This window comes from Galleria mellonella, unplaced genomic scaffold, assembly GCF_026898425.1.
Source record: "Galleria mellonella isolate WM207_F2 unplaced genomic scaffold, CSIRO_AGI_GalMel_v1 utg1267, whole genome shotgun sequence".
NCBI lineage: Eukaryota > Metazoa > Arthropoda > Insecta > Lepidoptera > Pyralidae > Galleria > Galleria mellonella.
Genome location: NW_026441987.1, coordinates 1,366,235 through 1,389,232, shown reverse-complemented (window position 1 = coordinate 1,389,232; position 22,998 = coordinate 1,366,235). Strand labels below are relative to the sequence as shown.

Below are 22,998 nucleotides of genomic sequence, written 5' to 3'. Positions count from 1 at the left end.
ATACGTACAGATGACTTTTGTGTAAATTGCTAATAAATGTAATTGTGTGTTGTATAGTATCAGTAATATAAGATTTAGTGTACAGTTCTTATAAATTACTGGCAAAATAAAATAGTTGAAAGGCTCGAAAAGAAAATCAACAAAAAATAATAATTAAATTACGTCACATAAAATTCGACTTCACACTACTATATACTACTGAACCGATTTTCGTTAAATTTCTATGTGATTTATCTGTAACTATATATTTTTAGATAAAAAAAATAAATAGTAAATATTTGACGGAGTTATGAGGTAACAAAACATAAAAAAATACAACCCAATTGAGAATCTTCCTTTTCGAAGTCGGTTAAAAAATCACACAAGAACAATTGGAATATTTTTGTTGACTGTACTGTATTTAATATTATAGGTACGAGTACATGTGAGAGATAATATTCTTAGTAACACATATCAGTAGTGTTCGCATGTCCACAAGTTAAACGAGACTTGTACAATGAATCTTTTTATACTATTTACATTATTTATGTGCAGTGTTGATGCTTATAAAGTATTATTAATATACAGTTTGCCCGTAAGGAGTATTGGCATTTTGGGCGAGGGACATTTAAGGAATCTCATAGACTCTGGACATGAGGTAATTTCATCATTTAAGATTGTTTAAAAATTGTAAGATTGATCGAATACTCCCTTGTAGATATAGAAGTTTTCTTATACAAAATATTGTTCGATTCTGTTAGTATTAATTTAATATAATGTAACAATTATCTTTGGGGTCTACCATGAAAACTAATTCCGAAGTTTCGAACTAGAATTTCAATAATACGATGAAGTGTTCGTTCATAGATAAATCGGACCTTTTCTCATAGAAGGAAATATATGTTTTATATGTCATAAACCCCACTATAAAATATTCGAATGGGAGAAATTGTAATATTTTGTCAACATATCTTTCGTTATTTCAACATCAAATTCTTGTTTTGTTTGGCTTGGAATTTCTTGGAATTTCCATTAATATCATATATATCCCTCTTCATCTTTGAAATTTTATAAAAATGTTCACAGTAGGTACATTTGGCTTAACCAAATTTTCATGCTTTCAAATAATAAAATTCTTTTTGAATGGATGATAATGGAGTGGTAATCATGTTTGCTCTAACGGTATACGCTGGCGGGGCATCAGTGAGGAATGATAGGTGAGAATGAAAAAGCAGGTCAGTTAGCCCATCATGATGAGTACACCTGGAGCTCAGCAAGTTATTTTCAAGTACTATTTATCCTAACACGTAAATATATAACTGATAATATAATTATCATCTTCCTGCCTTATTCCAATTATTTGGATTTAGGAAAAAGGAGGAGGACTTTGGGAGTGAGTAAACAAAGTTGGTAAAGAATGAACAATTTATGGGGGAAAAGAAAAGAGCGACATTGCAGTTGCGGAAGGGATACTGGTCAGAAGATGCAGTGGCTCGGAAGCCCGAGGTCGCACACCCGTATAGTCTAGTTAGATTAGTACTAGAACGTAGAACTAGTTACTCTAGAACCGGAGAGATCACTAGAAAGAACACCTCTGCCATATTAATACAGTTTTTCTTATTCTTAATAATTTTATCTAAAGTATATATAAAATTAATAGCGTATTTAATTGGCGATTGCAAATTTGTGCAGGTAACGTATATAACTGTTTATCCATTGAAGAACCATAAATATGGGAATAAACTTCAACAAATCGATGTCAGCGATAACGTAAAATCATTACCAGGTAAAAATATTTAACTTATTTGAAAATAGAAGCAGTGATACATATTCTTTTTTGCTCTATAATATAAGCCAATCTTCTTAAGTTATTAAAATACTTAGAACTTGCAAACAAACTGACTGCCCACGTGATAGGACATGGTAACCGTCATCTATAAATATGAACAGTACCATGAACACTACAGAATGTTGAACAGCATCCATGGTAGTTCTCATACGATGCGAATCCTGAGAACAATGGAGTTGTCTGTACCTTATAACTTCATTGTCATATCCCAAATTCTATGATTTCCATAGTCGTAGATAGAACGCATTGTATAATTCTGTTTATTTGGTATCGGCTCAAATTAAATCAGAATATCTATTTTGACGGGGTAAGTAATTGGTGGCCGAATATTGCATGTCTTGCTTTAGTTTGTTAGTAGAGAGAACCGTCTTAGGAAATTTGAGGCTTAGCTAAATTTAACCTTATGACCTTATGGTCATGACTTGGTTGGTATAAGATATACTATACGAGACAAAATTTGAAATGTTCTAGATCTAGATGAAAATAAAACGATAATACAGATATTATCTGAAGAAGTAATAGTGAATTTCTAGTTGATTGTTCTAGTGAAGAGTAAACAGGGGACGACATAAAGATATATATAAAAAACTAGTTACTTATTAAGTTACCACGTAAAGTTCTAAGCAGAGAATATATTGTATCCAAAATATTTAATTATTATGGTAAAAGAATACCACCCATGCGTTGCCATTCATGGGCGAAATAGTATACTCTGTTATGTCCATGGTACTGCTCATATCTATAGGCAACGGTTATCACTTTCCATCAGGTGGGCCGTCAGCTTGTTTGCCATTCTAAGTTGAATAAAAATAAAGTCTAAGAAGATAGATATTAGTATAAACTAATTTCCACAGATAATGGTATTATGGATATTGGAGCTATTATGCACAATGGTGTGCCGATGAATGATGTTGGTACTCTTCAAGAAATTTCTGTACATAATGCTATTCTTACCTTCGAGAATGAGAATGTGAGAAAGCTTATAAATGATCCCAATGTACGTTTCGACGTGGTCATATCAGATTTGTATGAAACTGAAGTTTACGCCGCGTAAGTATTACGAATAATTCTTTATATTCAAAAAAAAAACAATGTTTTAGTATATATAAAGATGTCTATGGTGCAGTGGTAAGCATATCGCTCTATATAAATGAGGTCTTGGATTTGATTGTCAATTGAAGGGGTCGGATCAATTTAGAAAAGAAATTATTCTAAATTGGCTTGGTTTCTACAAATGCTTGTTGCTTGGTTCCTTGTACTACTAATCCTAGCTTGTGATCCAGGCAGTTGGTATGATTGTGCACTTATTATTATTGTATGTATAAGTTGTTTTATTGTAATTCATAGTATCTATAAGCTTTGCTTAGTTTGTGACTAGAAGGAAGGACTATGAAGTGTGGGATATGGCAATAAATTTAAGGGTACAGAGAAATAACACCTGAGTCCTCAGGAATGGCAACGCATGGGGAGTATCATGGGCGAAACAGTATACCCTGTTATGTCCATGGTACTGCTCATGTTGACGGTTATCACTTTCCATCAGGCGGGCTGTCAGCTTGTTTGCCATTCTAAGTTGCATAAAAAAAGCTAATTGATGCCGTTGTGATAAATGTAACACTTTTTCTTAAGCACATTTAAATGTAGAAATGTCTCTCTCTCTCTCTTTTTTTCTCTAGTAATTATGGTAACATACTTCGTGCTAGTCTAAGTACTACGGTAAACATATGCCTCGACTTCCTTAATCATTATTTTAACACACATGTATAATATTCACATTACAGTAGTTACTGTAAATGTAAGAAATTTATGTTGTGTGTGATACATATTTACACAATCATCGTGAAAAGTACAGATATTTGATTCAGGTAGAATATATAACTGAATTCCGTGATTCCCGTGTGGTTCCGGCATAGAAAAGACCACTTCTTCCTTTTCTGTGGGTGGTTTAGAAATTGTGTGCACGAATAAACAGTCTTTTTTTTAAAAGGCCGGCAGCAAACCTGCAATGCCGTAGGTGTTATGGGTGACCACGGGCGGCGGTAGTCACTTACCATCAGGTGAGCCGCATGCTTGTTTGCCCCCTGTGTTGTAAAAAAAAAGAATAAATAGTTGAATTGAAAGTAATTTTTTCATTAGAAACCTTATAAGATTAAACATGTCTGCTATGTTTTGATCACTAATATTATGGTTTTCTAGATTTGCAGCATTATACAACTGTCCGATGATATGGAGTTATTCTATGGGAGCTCAATCGTCGGTATTGCAGCTGATTGATCAACCAACTAATCCTGCTTATACTGTTGATTATTTATCTTCAAACACCCTGCCTCTCTCCTTCCAGCAAAGAGTTGAAGAGTTATGGGCGTTGATAAAATGGAATATAATGAAGAGGTAATTATTTAATATTAGCTACTTGTGATACATTTATTGATGAATAATCACAGTTGTTTAGAAAAAAAAAAACAAACAGCGGCTTCAATGTAGAAAACATTGATGAACGATGAAATATTTCATACAAACATTAAATTGATAATATTTCGATTCAGAATGCAAAATCACGTGTCTAGAAATTTGTTTCTAATTTCTAATAAAAAATAAGTAATATGTGTAAATATGTGTAAAGAACAAGGGCTGTTTAAACTTTCATAAAGTTAATGTAAGATCAATATGAAAATTAACCATAGCACTTAAAGAATTAACAAAATTGATTTCAAACTTATGGCACAATTAATACAAAGCATACAGATGATTTGTTATTTTGTAATTAATTTATTGATATATGTTTATAATAATAATAGTTTATTTGCTTAAATATAGATATTATAGATGGTACAATATTAGATTATTACGCCTCCATATTTTATCACAAATGGCGTGCAAGTCTATTTTTAATATAAATTCTAGTAAAATTCCATTGTTATAATAATAATAATAATAATAAATAATAAACAGGCAGAACAGGATACCGGGCAGTAATGCACCGCGAGTTTCTGCGTCTTTTACCGGATCTAACCGTCTCGGAACAGAACCTAGCCGACAGAGTTCGGTACATACAGCGCTCTGGTATGTTTAGCGCGACCGAACTCGAACGATTGCGAAGTGAAGTTGTTCCAGAAGCAAATTCCGCGACCGTAGAGCAACCCATCTCAGACGTGCTACCTAGCGTAGAGGTGGTTGCCGAAACGCTTTCAGAAGCGGATGCGGACGGAACAACTTCCCAGGATATAGAGCATATGAGGAGCATACTAGAGGAGGCGATTCTAGAGATCCGAAGAACTCCCCTCGAAGAGAGACCGAAGCTTCCCCGGATATATCCAAATGTGGCGACGCGGGATGCCATTGAGGCCACAAATGGACTGCTGCCTCAGTACCTTGAGGGCAGCGGTGACCTGGGAGAGACGAGTTCAATCCTGTTTGGCGCTGCGTTGGCAGTATGCCGATATACCGGCGCAAAAATGCCCCGGGCTGGACGTAATATCCAAAGGGATAATATGAAACCAGCCTGGAAAAGAAGGATTGAACGACGGATCGCCCAGGCCAGAGTCCTCATTGGTAGACTGCTCTGCTTCAGGGAGGGCAACACACGCCCGAGAATTATGCGCTCCGTAAAAGAGGCCTTTGCTGGGACAGGTGTACGTCTGTTCCAGCCGGACTTCGGGCACAAACTTACGGAGCGCATAGATGAACTGAAGCAGAAGATCGCTGCATGGGGGAAGCGACTCCGACGGTACTCTGAGAGGGTTGAGAGGTATCAACAGAATCGCCTCTTTATGAGTGATCAACGGAAGTTTTATAGGAACTTGGAGCGCCCAAAACTACAGCCCACAGGACAAAGACCCGAAACAGCCAATTTCGTCGCCTTCTGGAGACAGCTGTGGTCTGAACCTGTGGAACATGAGGAGGGCGCATGGATGCACGATGTTGAGGAAGCATGTGCTCGAATAACGCCGATGAACGCCATTGCCATTACGGAGGAAGACGTGGTTGCCGCGATCCGTCGGGCTCCGAACTGGAAAAGTCCGGGGATCGACGGATTGCAGCACTACTGGTTAAAGGCGTTCTCGGCCAGCCATGCGACCTTAGCCGTGCAATTCCAGAGTGCCCTCGAAAACAGGGCGCTCCCGAACTTCCTTACAACCGGGATCACTCATTTAGCTCCTAAGACGGACGATACCGCGGATCCATCTAAATATCGCCCCATCACTTGTCTTACGACAATATATAAGACGTTAACATCCGTTCTGAGCGCTAAGATCTCTCGTCATGTGTACGAGAATAAGATCCTATCTAGCGCTCAGAACGGATGCAGGGGCGGTAGCCGCGGATCGAAGGAGCTGCTCCTCATTGATGCTGTCGCTGGCCACGTGGTCAAGCGGAACCGTCGGAATTTCTCCGCCGCCTGGATAGATTATAAAAAGGCGTTCGATTCCGTGCCCCATTCATGGCTCCGGAGGATACTCGAGCTGTACAAGATCGACGGTACAGTTCGAGTGTTCTTGGAGGCATGCATGAGGCAGTGGACGACGATCCTGACTATCCAGGGCGAGCGATTGACGGATACCGCTGACCGGATAGAGATAAAGAGAGGAATATTCCAGGGCGATTGTTTGAGTCCACTTTGGTTTTGCCTGTCCCTGAATCCACTCAGTACTTTACTGGAGAATTCGGGGACTGGATTTCAGTATCGGAGAGGAGGTACACGAGTGTCTCACCTTCTGTACATGGATGACTTGAAACTGCTAGCTCCGAGCGTCGAACGCCTGACGGAGCTGCTAAATATCGTAAACGATTATAGCAGCTCTATTAGAATGGCGCTCGGAATAGACAAGTGCGCGGTCCTCCATGTGCAGAGGGGACGGGTCACTCAAACTGAAGGGATCGCCACAGATCCCTCTAATATTAAAACCCTCTCCGAGGCTGAAACATACCGGTATCTGGGCATGTCACAAAACATCGGTGTGAAGGAGACGGATATGAAACAGTCAGTCCGCGAGGAATTTTTTGCGCGCCTTACAAGAGTACTGAAAAGTTCTTTGTCGGGCGCCAATAAAATCCGAGCTTATAACGGCTGGGTCATACCCGTACTCCTTTACACTTTTGGCGTGCTCAGATGGTCTCAAACCGAACTCGAAGCCCTGGATCGGAAAGTCCGCACAACTATGACCCTCCATAGAATGCATCACCCGAAATCGTCAGTCATGAGGCTGTATATCCCGCGGAAAGCTGGTGGTCGAGGCTTGTTAAGCGTTAAGACCATGCACAACCGCGAGATTGACAGCCTCAGGACATATTTTCTGGAGAAAAGAGACGAGGGTTTGCATAGAGAGGTCATAGAATGTGACAAAGGATTCACCCCTCTTTCTCTGGCTAAAGAGGACTGGCGAAAACCCGAAGTTTTGAGTACCTCTCAGCGGGAGGCCGTATGGAAAGAGAAGGAGTTGCACGGAAGGTTCTTCAAAGCCCTTCACGGGCCGTACGTAAACACGAAGACCTCCGTGCACTGGCTACAGTTCGGTGATCTCTTCGGAGAGACCGAGGGTTTTGTCTGTGCAATACAGGATCAGGTGGTTAAGACGAACAATTACCGAAAGCACATTCTGAAGGATGGCACTGAGGACATCTGTCGAGCATGTCGCCATCCTGGAGAGTCACTCAGACATGTGCTTTCGGGTTGTTCAGCTCTTGCCAACACAGAGTACTTGCACAGGCACAACCAGGTAGCCAAAATACTCCATCAAGAGCTAGCTCTGAAGTACGGCCTCGCGAATGAGAGGTTGCCGTACTATAAGTACGAGCCACAGCCGGTCCTCGAAAGCGACAGCGTCAGGCTCTACTGGGACCGATCCATCATCACGGACAGGACTGTTCTTGCGAACAAACCTGATATCGTGGTGATGGACCGGGCACTTTCGAGGGTGTTTTTGGTGGATGTCACCATACCGCATGACGAGAACCTCGTGAAAGCCGAAACCGAGAAGAAGAGAAAATATCTCGACCTGGCTCACGAGGTGACCGAAATGTGGGGGGTGACATCTACCGAAATCATCCCAATCGTTATGTCGGTGAACGGTCTTATCCCAACCAGTCTGGAACAACATCTCAGACGGTTGGGATTCCGGGGCGGCTCACTCCCGGGAAAGATGCAGAAGGCGGTGCTCTTAGATTCTGCCCGCATTGTACGCCGGTTTCTCTCCCTGGGGCCCTGAACCCCGGCCGACTGTGCTTCTGCCGGGGGTTAGTTGCCATCTCCTCTCCTTAAGAGGGGAGATGAGAATTTTGGTAAAATTTAAAAATAATAATAATAATCTTTATTTCAAACAGTAGATTACATAATTGATTAACAACGGTCCCCATATGGGTCGAGCCTGTATCTGGGGAACCTATTAACTAATATGGATAAATATAATTTTAATATAAATATACTCGTATATAATAATTTGTAATAGTTTGAGTGTGTAGTTGTGTGTGTGTGTCGTGTGTGCGTGTGTGTGTGTGTGTGTCGTGCGTGCGTGCGTGCGCGCGTGCGTGTGCGTGTGCGTGTACGTGTGCGTGTGTGTTGTGCGCTTGCATTTCAATAAATATTTTAGGAAACAGGTCTTATCAGATCCTCTGTATGCATATAAGTTAGAGATTGCAGCCAATTACGTATTTTTAATTTTGCTTCTTTCACTGAACATCGGATAATTTTACATTTTTTTAATATTATATTATAAACATAGGGAAACATGAATAGTGGTAAACGGGAAGCGAAGTAGGACTTCACACAGGTTTGGTGTACAGTAGGGTTTCTTTTTTCCATCAGCCTGGGATAATGCGGACTGTTAATTGTGGAGCGATGCATTACTAAGGACACCCTAAGGATGTAAAGTTGTCGCACACTCAGAACGTTGGATTCCTTATATAGAGCAGTCGTAGAGTATCTGAAGGATTTCTTTAACATCACCTTTAGCACTGATCGTTGGGCTCTCTCGAGTTCTATTAATGCTGTTACTCCCATGCCACCCCATATCAAAATACAGTAACATATTATTGATTCGCATAGCGTAAGATACACTAATCGGAGAGTGCGTTTATCAGCCGAGTCACGTAGGAGTCTCATTACATAAGTAGTTTTTCTAACTCGCTTTGCAGTGTTGATGATGTGAGATTTAAAAGATAAATTTTCATCGATATCAATACCCAAATATTTTATTGTTCTTTGTCTTGTAATACTTTCACAAGTACAAAGATGACCAATGCATGTTACCTTGTGGATTTTTAAAAATTTTAACTGTTTTGGTTCCGAGGTACGAGATTTGTGAAAGCATAAAATTTTGGTTTTTTCAATATTTAACGTTAGAAGATTATTATTGAGCCAGCTACGTATGTTACTAACACCTATTTCAGCATTTTTTACTGTGGATTCCCAATTGTGATCACTAAAAATTACTGCTGTATCATCGGCATAACAAATGATATCTGCAGAAGGTAAGATTACATTGTGTATGTCATTCATATACAGAATAAAAAGCGTCGGACCAAGTACACTTCCCTGTGGAATGCCGAAATTGATGGATAGTTCTTCGCTCACAGATTCCCCAACTCTCAAATACTGACATCTATCGCTTAGGTAGCTATGAAACCATTCCAGAGCCATACCTCTAACACCGCAGCTTTCAAGTTTCTTCAAGAGAATAGGCACTGACACAGTATCAAAAGCCTTGGCGAGATCCAAAAATACCCCAACACATTTTTTTCCGTTATCAAGTTGCTTAGAAATAAGATCTGTAAGCAATTTAACTGCATCTTCTGTTGACTTACTACGTCTAAATCCAAATTGTCTTTCACTGATTATTTTATTAATTTCAAAAAAGTCCATTAACCTTTTATTTACAATTTTTTCAAGTATTTTAGAGTACATAGTCAACAACGATATAGGTCTGTAGTTTTCTGGACAATCTTTGGGACCGTTTTTGTGTATCGGAATTACCAGAGCTTTTTTCCATTGTCTTGGAAAAATTCCATTTGATAGACTGAGATTGATGATATGAGTCAGTGGAACCACTATTTCTTTTCTAATTGCCTTAAGTAAGGTGGGCCTTAACCCATCTGGACCAGGAGCACTGTCATTCTTAAGCTGACATATGTATTTATCTACTTCATGAACGTCTGTTGGTTGCATATAAAAAGAGTGATTAGCGAAATTATTTATTTTAATATTTTTCACCAACGTGTCTTGATTTGTATTGTTTTTCATAAGTGAGTCTTTTGCCAATTTCTTCCCAATATTCGAAAAATATTCATTGCAAAAATTTAAAGACTCTTCTACGGTGGTTTTAATTTTTGTTAATTCAGTTGGAATAGTTTTGTTTGGAAATTCGGCTATTGTTTTAATTGATTTCCAGAGTCTCTTAGCATCATTTTTATTATTTTCTAACAGTTTTCTATTGTAATCTTTTTTTAATTTGTGTAAAATTTCAGAAAGGTAGTTCCTATATCGCTTATAAATGTGTTGACGTACTAAATCCTGTGGGTGTCTTTTTAGGTCATTGTGAAGTTGATCACGATGCCTCATACATCTAATGAGTCCTTGTGTAATCCAAGGCTTTAGTATAAACTTCGATCTACCAATTTGTTTACGTTTAGTGTGTTTGTCTATCACTTTGGAAATATTTTTTAAGAATGTGGCAACGGCTTTATCTACATCTGTTTCATTGTTAACTGAAGACCAGTCAACATCACGCAATTCTTTTGAGATACCAGTGTAGTCAGTACTAAGCAAAAATCTATTAGGGTCCTTTGTACGATTAATAGTTGAGCAGAGACCTAACATTGCAAAATCATGGTCTGTAACATCAGTTCTGCAAACCAAACCGATAGCGATCAAGTTTCTAGACTTAATAAATATGTGGTCTAAACATGCATCGTTACGTGTTGATTTGGTAATAACTGGTATAAAATTTTGTTCAGTTAGTAAAGAAATGTAATCAGAATTACACTGATCAGACAGAATATTTATATTTATGTCTCCAGCCATTATTATTGTCGAAGTTTTCTTATAATTTTCAATTATATCACTCAGTGATGTAATAAAATTATCAATTATTCTGAAAGATGGAGAACGGTACAAACCAAGAACAACAATGGAGTTAGGCAATTCGATTGCAAGACACTCTGCTTCTGTAAACGATGGCTCTCGCACTGTGATACTCCAAGTGGTAAGTACGTAAGCTACAACGCCCCCATTCTTATTTAAATTATTTTTAGTTTTGTACGCAGTATAACCCTGAATTTGCCCCACTGGTTGATCTTCAGCAAGCCAACATTCGGTAAGTATAATAATGTCAAAAGTTATGTTTAGTCTAGCCAAAGCCACCAAGAATGAATCAAAATTATGATAAATACTACGAATATTAAAAGTTAACAATTTGAAGTTGTAAGCATTAGTCAATATATTACTACTATTTTCCAGTATTTCGCATTCGTGACATTTTATGCTAAATGTATTACAGATATCTGTTACTGTTTGTAATTTTGTTTCAGTCATTGTGAATGAGATAAGGGATAATTACATTTATTGAGTTTATTAAAATATTTATATATATGATATTATGCATTGCAAAGGAAAAAGATAAACTGTATTTTACAACTAAAATATAACGCCAAGTATATTTCTGTATATATTTAGTATTCATGAAGTGATTATGTAGGTGGATGTGTAAGTGTGAGATTGATGAAAAATTAATGATCTGTATTGTATACATAATAAGAATTAATGAATATTGTATAAAAACAAAAGACTCAATCAACAATGTAGGAGTCAATATAAATCGATATACAAGTTTTCCAAAAAATATTACCCTTACAAAATGGTAGCGAACACAACAACACACCATACCATTATTTTTGTTTCGATTCAGTGTATTGCACCTGCATTCCCGATGTTTCCATTCGCAGGTCGAGGTCTTCAAAACATCTGATATGGATAGCCGGCGCTCCGTTTGCTTTACGAATGAATATCGATCCATCACGTATCCAACAATATTGAAAGCCGCAGCACTGCGCGCGTGATCTGGCTTGGCGAAATAACTGACGATTACTATAAGTTAGGCGTTCATTGATATAAATTGTTTTCGGTGGTCCATCTACAATATTTTCAGTCGTAGTGTTTCGTCTAGCTTTTGCTGCTTTTAAAAGTTCCATACGTTTCCGTCGTCTCAACAGCTTTACAACAATAGGACGCGAAATTTTGTTTTTTGCTGCCGTTGAAGAAGCATCCAGGCGACGGTAACCAGCGCGGAATACGTGATCGAGGTCGGTGTCTGATATCTCAACACCAAACTTACGCATTGTGGTTATGGTGATATGCTGTAAATTTTCATTATCGTTTTCAGGAATTCCAACAATTTCAATATCGTTAATGATATTGTTTTGCTCTTGAACTGCAAGCTTTTGTTGCACTTCTGTAAGGGATGCTTTCAGGTGAGACATTTCTAAATCATTAGCTTCCAATTTTTTATTATATTCCGTTAGTTTTGATGTAATGTTCATAGACATTGCTGACAGTTCAGCCTTCAAATCTTTGACATCCTGATGAAGCTGCATAATGCTTAGATTTTGATCCTTTAAGTCAAGGACTTCTTTCCTTAGACAGCGTATTTCTTTTAAAAGAGTTGATATATTGCAGTCGCCTGCTGGACTAATATCGTTTTTAGTTTTTAAACGATTACCACGCGAAAAGGTAATATTTTCAGTAGTTGCACAAGCATTGTACGAGTTAGTAGTACTACAACGAACAGGAGTACTAGTATTATCTCCTTTAGGTATTGAGCAGACGCATGAAGGGCAGACCCATTTATTTTTAAACTCTTGGCTGAATCCAAGAAAATTTTCAGGTGTTAGATTTAAACATTGAAGATCATATAATTCTTTGCATGTGCAGCATTCCATATAATCTATTGTAAGTATATTTGAACCACAAGCGCCACATTTGATTGACATATTTGGTGTAAAAAATTACTTACGATGTATGCAGCTCGAATTTAAGTAATTCAATTACGTTATTTAGCAATTCAGGAACTGAGCATAGTTTGTTCATCCACAAAAAAGATAGATGGATGTCTGGATAATAATTTCTCCTGGAGGTGCAGAATGAGTTCCCTGCCTTTATGTGTAAATTTTCTCAGGTGATGACAAATGCCAATTTCTTTATAAAAAACTTAACAACAAGATCCGAATTCCGATCACAATGCAGTTGTACATTATAAGTTCGCGGGAAAAGGGTCTTAAGTGCCGTGCACAACGCGTCGCTTATGCGTTTCTATAAAACACTCCACAATTGTTTTAATGACGGTATTTTTACTTTATAGGTTCCAATTTTTCGTAGAAATATCTGTTTAAATGCACTTGTAAGTCAAAAATAGATATCACATAACACAGTTTATAGAATACACTTATAATTTATCGAAAGCTTGAGGTGAATGTAGTTATTAGTTAATAATAAATGAATATTAAGACGCCGTAACTCGAACGTGATGTTTAATCGACCAACTTTCAAAATCTTCCAATATAGTCATAACATCACAATATTATATAAGTAGGTGTATATATTTACCTATTATTGAAATATAGGTATAAAACTTTATTTTTAAATTGAACTAGGTATTAAGTTTTATATATATTATTAAGTTTTATCTTTATTTATAGCAATTTTTACATTCAAAAATAAAACTGTAGTTTTCTTTCAGCCTCTCAGACAGAGGTTGACTGTAAGAGATCCCTCTGTGGGATAAGTCCGCCATTGTATATCCAAAACTTATTGTATGTACAATAAAGATTTTACAATACAATACAATAAGATTTGTTTCTACTGTGGCCTTATAAAAAAATTAAAATTATACAAATATTTAATTTAAATTACATCTACAAAAAAATGTTTTATAACTAGATATTATACGCAAGTTTGTACGAAAAGTAAATAATAACTTCTAGATGACGTATCAATATAAAATATATAACATATTTAAAGTTAGCTTTTTAAGAATAGAAATGTGAAAATTGCATACAATTTAGTACAGTAGCTTTAACGTGACGCCGGTACATATAGACAGATGGAAGTTATAAAAATTCTTGTTTCTTAAGATGTCTCCTTCAATTTTTAAATGTCTTCTATGTGCACACATCATGTAGTTAAAATTTTATTATATTAGTAAAATAGTTACTATCTGTTCGTTAAAAAATATTTGTATCTTGTCCACTATACCTTGTTATTTACGTGTTCTCTTTTCATATTGTCGAAACAGTAATCTGTGTAATGTACGCTTAAATTTACAGATTTTTCCTTATACCAAAAGAGGAGGCCGCTTATGAGAAATATTTTGGCCCGGTTTTAGCGAAACGCGGCAGGAGATTGCCTAATTACAAGGAATTAATATACAATGCCTCTTTAATATTTGGTAACGAACACCACGCCGTTGGAAACTTGCCAAGCACTCCGCAGAACTTTAAGTTTATCGGAGGCTCTCATATTGAATCTCCAGCGAAACCGCTGCCGAAAGTAAGTTTTCAGTAGTTCGGTTCAGTTCACAAAGAAGAATGTTATAATCAAGATTAGATTAGGTTCGATTGGAAATGTTTGATTTCATCTTTTTTTTATACCACTGAGGTGACAAACAAGCATACGGCCCACCTAATGGTAAGCGGTTACCGTAGCCTATGAACGCCTGCAATATCAGGGGTATTATGCGCACGTTGTCGACCCTGAAGAAACCTCTTTAGATAGATAGATAGATACTCTTTATTGTTTTATTGTCAAAAGATTACAATAGTAAATTTATTATAAATATAAACAATTACAAGAAATAATCACAATGAGAAAACAATGGGCGACCTTATCGCTAAAAGCGATCTCTTCCAGGTAACCTTTGGATGGAGAGGAGTAATTATAAACTGTGTGATCGGACGCACAATGAAATTCTATTATTTCTTAATAGAGAGATATGATACATGTAATTTACCCCTTTACCCCCCTTTTGAAGAGCCCTATGCTGTAGTATCTTGGGAAAACCTCGGCAGGGAGCTCTCTTCACCTATTCAAATTTTCTTTCAACTAAAACGATATTATAATAATTTTAAATTATGGATATAATAGAAGTAAAAATAATTACAGGACTTACAAAGTTTAATGGACAATCCAAAAGATGGCGTTATATACTTCAGCATGGGATCCACATGGCAGAGTAAGGATATCCCGAACGATGTGACAGAGGGACTTCTTAAAGTCTTCGGGGAGTTGAAGCAGACTGTTATATGGAAATATGAGGCAGATTTGCAGAATTTACCTAAAAATGTACATATACTGAAGTGGGCTCCTCAACAAAGTATACTAGGTACTGATCTAAATATTAAGTCTACAATATATGTAGAATAAATATATATATATGTAGAATAAAAACTACGAAAGTTTTGATGGCGTATGAATGGATGTTGGTTGCTTTTTCATACTTAATAAACTTGGGCATTTTTTTAAGCAAGAAAGAGTATTTTAGTAATATTTAAATGGTAATTTGGTGTACTAGTAGGTAATATTTTAACACATATGGGAGCAAAGGTTTGTTAATAATGGATTTTAACAGTCCCATTGTTAGCAATATACTCTATCAGGTCCACCTTCATGCGGTTCTCCCTGGAAATCATCGTGGTAAATTCTTGTCGAATTCTTGGGCTGATGAGCTGCTTTCATCCTCAACTATCATTACTGGTGCCCTACTAGCGTATACCGATAGAGTAAATGAGGTTACTACTTAACTCAACACATGTAGTTTAATATAAAATTTAGTTGTATTTAGGATGAATAAAATATAAGCTACTTTTATTCCAGTCTATCAAAAAGTTCTAGTTACAAGAACAAATTTGCAGGACTAATAATTATATAAATTGACAGATAAATCAGATCATCATTATATGTGTTTGTATCCTAATGCATGGATATCTTGATTTTCAGGCTGGGATAAACGATACCGGATGTTGATTAGTATATATTATATCGGCTGCTGCTTCGCTAATTCCTTTTTTATTATTTAGCTTTGAACTTGGCTGGACACACTGCCGCTTGTTTAGATTTATTATTCAATTTTTTTCTAAACGATACTATTGTATTATAGATTGAATTGATATTATGGTGTAGTGTACATAAAAGAAAATTGCATTTAATTTGTCTCGGTTGTTTTCATATGTTGCTTGTATGTATGTATATATATATATATATATATATATATGTATATATATATATATATATATATATATATATATATATATATATATATATATATATATATATATATATATATATATATATATATACATAGTTGAAGATTTTAACAACTATTATTTTACCTTCTAGTCCATCCTACACTATAACATATAACTTAAGAACTTTCCACATTTAACTTACGGGTTTGCTAGTTTAGACTAGATACATAGATATTATTGGATTTCAAGTTTATGCATAGTCTTTTAACTGAGTTTATATCATTTTCATATATTAATCATCGTTAAATTTGTATCAATTTATCTAATTTTCGTAATTACTTCACTTCAAAAACACTTAAGCTCCACTAAAAGATAGTAATTAATCAATTGATCCCAAATGTTTTTCGCAGCTAATGGACAAGCAAATTAATAACTATTTAAGCTTCATTCACTTGCTATTCATAAACGTTCTTGACTTTAGGAAAATTATTCTATTTATTTATTACAGTTATATTGCACATTATAATATAATATTTTACCGGCATTACTAAAAATCTTGTTAAGCTTTTCAAACTGGGGAGAATAGCAGATATTATGTCAATTTATCCTTAACTTAATGTATTTTATTTAAAATGTCGCGCATTAGTTCAGGCTTCTGTCCTACTTTTGTTATAAACGGTCGTCGTAAATGTTTTACCTTTCATTATGATGGATTTAGTCATTTCTCACAATAAACATTACAAACATAAATATTCTCAACTTCTTTAACGCAATTCATTTAGAATTTAAAATTTCTCTATAGTGAAATATTATATTTAATAAGCAAGAAAGCCAATGAGAAGACTGCATTTATTTTAAAGGTTTTTATAGCATTACTGAAATGAACATAGAATGCATTTGTAACCTTAGTCTTAGCGTAGCAATGACGCTCTTAAAAAATTTAATTCATAAAAGTTTAGCTTCCAAATTTGAATTCTATTACGAGCATTCAAAATTGTTCGTAAGTAATTTGTCTTATACAAATTCCTCGTAGGTTTGGTCTCGGGAGAAAGTTCTAAACTCGCGTGATTTCAAGCCCTAGCTTTCGGCTTGGATAATTGAGTGTCACACTTCTTTGAGTTCTTTTCTAGATTAATATTTTATACTAGAGTTATATATATTACGATGAGAAAAATTTTATATACATATATCCGAAGAACTGAAATAAATTAAAAATATTAATTAATATGCATGACAATTAGATAATTTGTGATAAAAAATAGACATGTTAACGACTATAATTCCTAGTGGGTTAATCAAAGGTATTTTATGGGATGAAAATGAAATACTATCGGTATGTGTCGACGGTTGGTACCTCGTAAGCATATACCTACACTTACACCAGTGAAAAAAAAAGACAAGAAAAAGGGAGTAGAGATAATGTAACATTGATAATGTTTGGAAACATTTATTGCTAGCAATGGAACTACTAGTTAGAGGCATTTGTCGACTTTTACTATTGCAGTGAAAGAAATACTCGACATGCAGATATTTCGCCGAGTATGTTAAAATTTAACGTGACAGATATAGTTATATATATATAATAACCTAACCATAATTAACCTAATTTATACTTTCTCTAGGTATATTTTTCCTCATTGAAGATTTGTTAAGAAATTGAAATATAAACTTTTGGTATCGGTCAGACATTTAAAATAATGATCTCAGCAATTGAGCCAAGACGTTTTTAAAATGCTTCTAAAGTGGTTTCTAAATAGAGGATTAAATAAATAAAAACTTAAAAAAAAGTAAATTCGAATTATTTTTCAAAGTCTGATTAAAAATTCTTAAAAAAGGTTTAATTTCATTTTCTCCTATATACTAATAATACAAATATTAATTAATTTTGTTTCCAGCCCATCCAAACTGTTTGTTCTTCATATCTCACGGTGGTTTGCTGTCATCCACTGAAGCCATACACTTTGGTGTGCCAACAATAGGCGTGCCAATATTCTTTGATCAATTCCTCAATGTAAACAGGGCTGTAACAAAAGGCTATGCTATCTATGTCCCCTTGACTACCAACTTGCCGCATGATTTGAAGCCGGCTATTGAGACCATGTTGAGTGATTCGGGGTAAGTTTTTTTATACCACTTTTTATCAAGACTGTCAAATTGTTACTGTTACACACCTGGTAATACAGGCATTCTAGAAATGCCTGTATTACCAGGTGTGTAATTTGTGTGTTCTTGAATTTTGGAATGGCAAATAAGCTAACAGCCAGCCAAAGTGATATAGAGATTATTATGATATAATACCTTCCTTTCCCGTGGGTGTCGTAAGAGGCAACTAAGTAAGCTTAAGGTGGAGGAATGGGCAGCAGCGTTCCTTTTAAAACATCACCAAAAGATAAATTGTGGCTGCCAATCCGTCTGCCAAGCGTGGCAACTGCTGGCAAAACCACTCTTATGGGGGAGGCTATTTTTAGATTCAGCGATTTCGGCTGCCGGTTGATATATGGGTCAGTCAGTCAGTCGCTAAGCATCCTTTCTTTACATATATAATTTTTAATTAATAATTTAAAAATATGCTACCGCCACGTATGAAGGTAACGGCAAACAGCTACTTTGAGTAAGTATAAAAAATTTTAACAACAAAATCACAGAATAATCTTATGTTACCTTTGGTACTCTCTGTGCAAAGCTGATAATAGTTAAAGAGAGAAAGAGATAACTGATCTTTTATACTCGTATTTGTATATGCAGGTACAGAAGGAAAGCGTGGGAGCTCAGTAAAATATATCACGACCGGCCGGTATCCCCTGGGGCGGAGGTGGTGCATTGGGTTGAACACGTGATACGTACAGGTGGCGCTCCGCACCTCCGCTCACCAGCGCTACATGTGCCTCTCTACCAGAAGTTCTACCTGGACCTAGCCGTTGTTCTAATTCTATCGTTTTATGTGTTAACACTGGCAATTAAATCAATATTCTGTAAATCAACAAAAACGAAACAAAGAAGTGACAGTAAGAAAACGAAAAGGAATTGATTGTAAATTTGATTTTTTTTATTAGATTTTTGTTAATAGTTTTTGCTTTATTTGTTTTATTTTTGTTTAGATTGTTTCTGCCTACCCTAATAGGAGACAGGCGTGACAGATATGTATGTATGTATGTATGTAGATTGCAATATAGTTTAATTGCAATGTTTTTAAATAATGTTACATAAAAAGTCTAATTTCAATATTGAAAAAAGAATGGCCACAGTAATACAAGGGATAATTAAAAAAAAAAAAATTAGATTTAATAGGTAAGTTTTTGATACCTTTGACTACATTATTGTCATTTTCGAAGGACCTTTTTTTTATTTAAATAATATATAGCTGATTATATATGTGCCATGTGGTCCCGGCATAGAATTGACCACCACTTCCTTTCCCGTTGGTGTCGTGAGAGGTCGCCTCTTAAGGGAACTTAGAAATCGAGAGATGGACAGCCTGCGATTGCTAATCCGCCTGCCAAGCATAGCAGCGACTTATAAAACCCCTGTTAATGGGAGAGACCTATGTTCAACTGTGGGTAGTTAACAGTTGATATGACGATGAGAATACGATATGTAATTAATAATTTAGTTTTCTGTAGGTGAAAGGATTTTTAAAATCGGTTTAGTGAGTTTATACATAACTAACAAACAAAAAATCTTTTCTCTTTATAATATTAAAATAGATATATATTAGTAAGTATAACAGAGTATGTAGTATCGTCATGTGTTCTCTGGCATAGAATAGGCCACCCCTTCTTTTCCCATGGGTGTCGTAAGAGGCGACTAAGGGAGGGCGAGATATGGGCAGCAGTGTCCCTCTTAGAACATTTCTAAAAGCCTAACTACGGTTGCCAACCCACCTGCCAAGCTTGGCAACTACTGGCAAAACTTCCCTTATGGGCATGAAGGCTTCCATCCAGCAGTGGTCAGTGGCTGAAATCTATACTTATAATAAATCTGTAGAGAGGTCAATTCTGTACCTGAAATATATTTCTAAAATAACTATCAGGGGGTGATTAGTGATCGATACTGATGCCAAAAATGCAGTTAGTAAAATTTTTGTCTGTCTGTCTGTCTGTATGTTCGTTATAGAAACAAAAACTACTCGACGGATTTTAACGAAAGTTGGTACAATTATTCTTCATACTCCTGGGCAGGTTATAGTATTCTTTTCATCACGCTATGATCAATAGGAGCAGAGCAGTGAAGGGAAATGTTGAGAAAATGGGAGAAGTTACTCCATTTTTAAGCTTCCATCGCGTGTGCAGCCTTAATGGCAACTTTTTAAAATGTAAAAATGTCCATCAGTGCGACGTAGGGACGCTAGTATAAATAAAAAGTATAACAGTAGATAGATAGGTAAGTTTCTTCTTGTTCTATCTTTGCTTATATACCGATATTTTTAACAACAATCTCAATATTTTTACATATGGCGGTATAATAAAAATATATTATGTACTACGGCGCCATAATGTTAAGTCAGATAAAGAAAGGGCGGCGAATTCACTTCGACAAAACGAAATATGTTTTCAGGCCCTCCTGTGTTATTGCATCGTAAATTTTCTTCTTTTCTATATAATTTTCCTTTGTTTTTCATCATAATATTGATGTTTTGTTGTTATAATTATATTGTAGCAGGAACTATAATCGCCGTGTTGTCCTGGCATAGAATGGACCCCTTCCTTCTCCGTGGGCGTGTTAAGAGGCGATTAAGGGAACTTAATAGTCGAGGGATGGGCAGCAGCGTCCCTTTTAAAACATTGCTAAAACCTAACTGTGGTTGCCAATCTGCCTGCCAAGCGTGGTAACTACTCGTAAAACTCCCCTTTTTAGAAAGGCCTGTTCAATAGTGGACAGTTAACGGCGGATATAAGAATATTATATATATATATTAGATTAGTTGTATGTTTTAATTGTTGTCTGTGTTATGTTTGTCATCACTGTATGGTGTGTTAAAGTCATAAATGTCTATCTGTCCCACTTATGATCATGCAGGTACATTTATGGCGTTACAGACAGAAGTCTATGATAATGGGCTATTCATATCTTTTTTCTCTTATACAAACGTCATTAAAAAATCATTGCGATTTATTCCAGAGAATTTATCACGATGGACTAACTGATTGGATTTCATCTTCATCCATTATCTCTCATTGGTGCTCCGCCCATTACAAAAAGTAGTCCGAGAATTATGAAATTTTATAAATAAAAAAATAATACAAAATGTATTCTTATATATTTTTTTATTTTTTTATACAACTTAGAATGGCAAACAAGCTGATGGTCCACCTGATGGAAAGTGGTAACCGTCGCCTATAGACATGAGCAGTACCATGGATATAACAGAGTATACTGTTTCGCCCATGATACCCCCCATGCGTTGCCATTCCTGAGGACTCAGGTGTTATTCCTCTGTACCCTGTAAATTCACGCCATATCCCACCCTTCAAATCGAAACACAGCCATGCAAACACAACTGCTTCACGGTTAAAACACGAATGGGACAGAGGTACCCAAGCAATTGACTTTTGTACAAAGTCTCCCTCTGGTAAACGTATACGAGTAAAACTTTAAACAGCTCACGTGACGGGATACCTGCGATTCTTAGAAATAATAATTGAAAATTAGTTACCATAAGGTAAATTCCCAATTATTGTGTTTCGCATGAAATTTGGGTCTTTGACAGCATATGTCACGTAACGTCAGATTAGTTTAGATATTAGAACAATAACTACTAATAGTATAAGATCCCGCAGCAGAATTCTGCAGGTATGATTTTTTAATGAAACTTATTTGAAATCAATTGTCGTGTGGTCCCGGCATAGAATGGGCCACCCCTTCTTTATCCATGGGTATCGTAAGGGAATTTAATGGTTGTGAGATTGGCAGTTGCGTCCCACTTAAAATAACACAGCCTAACTGCGGTTGCCATCCCGTCTATCAATCATAGCAACTGCTAGCCGAACTCGCCTTATGTAGAAGGCCTATGTCCAATAGTGGCCAGTTAACGGCTGATGTGATAGTGATCATGATGATTCGAAATGAAAGATGAGCTAAAATATAATAAAATGCTGGGTGTCTGCTCTCAATTACTCACAACCTTGTATTGTAACCTTGTTCTTGGCCGAATTCAAATAAGAACCCACAGCACTTTTCTTCTGAGTTGGAGTTTATCGTCAGGTTGTTTAGCCAGTAAAACATCAGCAGTACCCATATGGTTCCTAAGCTGTATGGGGTCGGCATGATGCATTTTCTTGACGTTAAAAAAAGTATAGGAACCTGGTATCCTTACTTGTGACCATTTTTTATAAACAATCTTATGTTGTCGCATAGAGAAAAGAATAAACTTCCATTTAGTGAGGTTTTATTAGAACGAACCAATTTCCCATAAATGCAGCACCATTCATTTGGAACGAAACATTAGACGCAGATAATCCTTACTTGTGAGCATTTTTTTGAGACCGTCATATATTACCATGTATAGGAAAGAATAAACCTTCGTTCGCTGTAAATCTTTTCAAAAAGCATATTGAGAGGAAATTTAACAAAATTATTGTACCTGTTTTGACATGGCAACACTAGATTGCGGATAACTGAAAGCAGCCAACCTCTTTCAATTCTTTCTAGTCAAGTCCTTAATTTAAATCAGTTTTCATTAAAAAGTTTTATGTAGAAGAAAGACAGATTACCTGCAGAATTTGGAAGCGAGATCTTAGGCTATACGGATTGTGATCTAATAGTGTTGTTCTTAGAATAATTATGTTAAGTTATTCTAAGAACTATATCCTGAACATCAAAACAATATAATGTAATAATTATTATTTCAATCTTGCTCCATTAACTAAAATATCTGCATTATGTTTAATGAAATTCAATTAATGGATATGATATCTTCATGAAGGAAATTTAAACACATTTGC

At 36.0% G+C, this 22,998-nt stretch overlaps 1 protein-coding gene across 1 annotated transcript; it reads left to right on the top strand.

Moving 5' to 3' along the window:
• Positions 1 to 440: 440 nt before the first annotated feature.
• Positions 441 to 19,131, top strand: LOC113517616 (UDP-glucosyltransferase 2-like). Its single transcript, XM_052900349.1, has 8 exons — positions 441 to 637; positions 1,672 to 1,765; positions 2,683 to 2,878; positions 4,025 to 4,219; positions 14,141 to 14,363; positions 14,976 to 15,195; positions 17,953 to 18,172; positions 18,803 to 19,131. Exons 1-8 carry the CDS (start codon positions 497 to 499, stop codon positions 19,083 to 19,085), a joined length of 1,572 nt encoding a protein of 523 aa, XP_052756309.1. The 5' UTR covers positions 441 to 496; the 3' UTR covers positions 19,086 to 19,131.
• Positions 19,132 to 22,998: the final 3,867 nt, after the last annotated feature.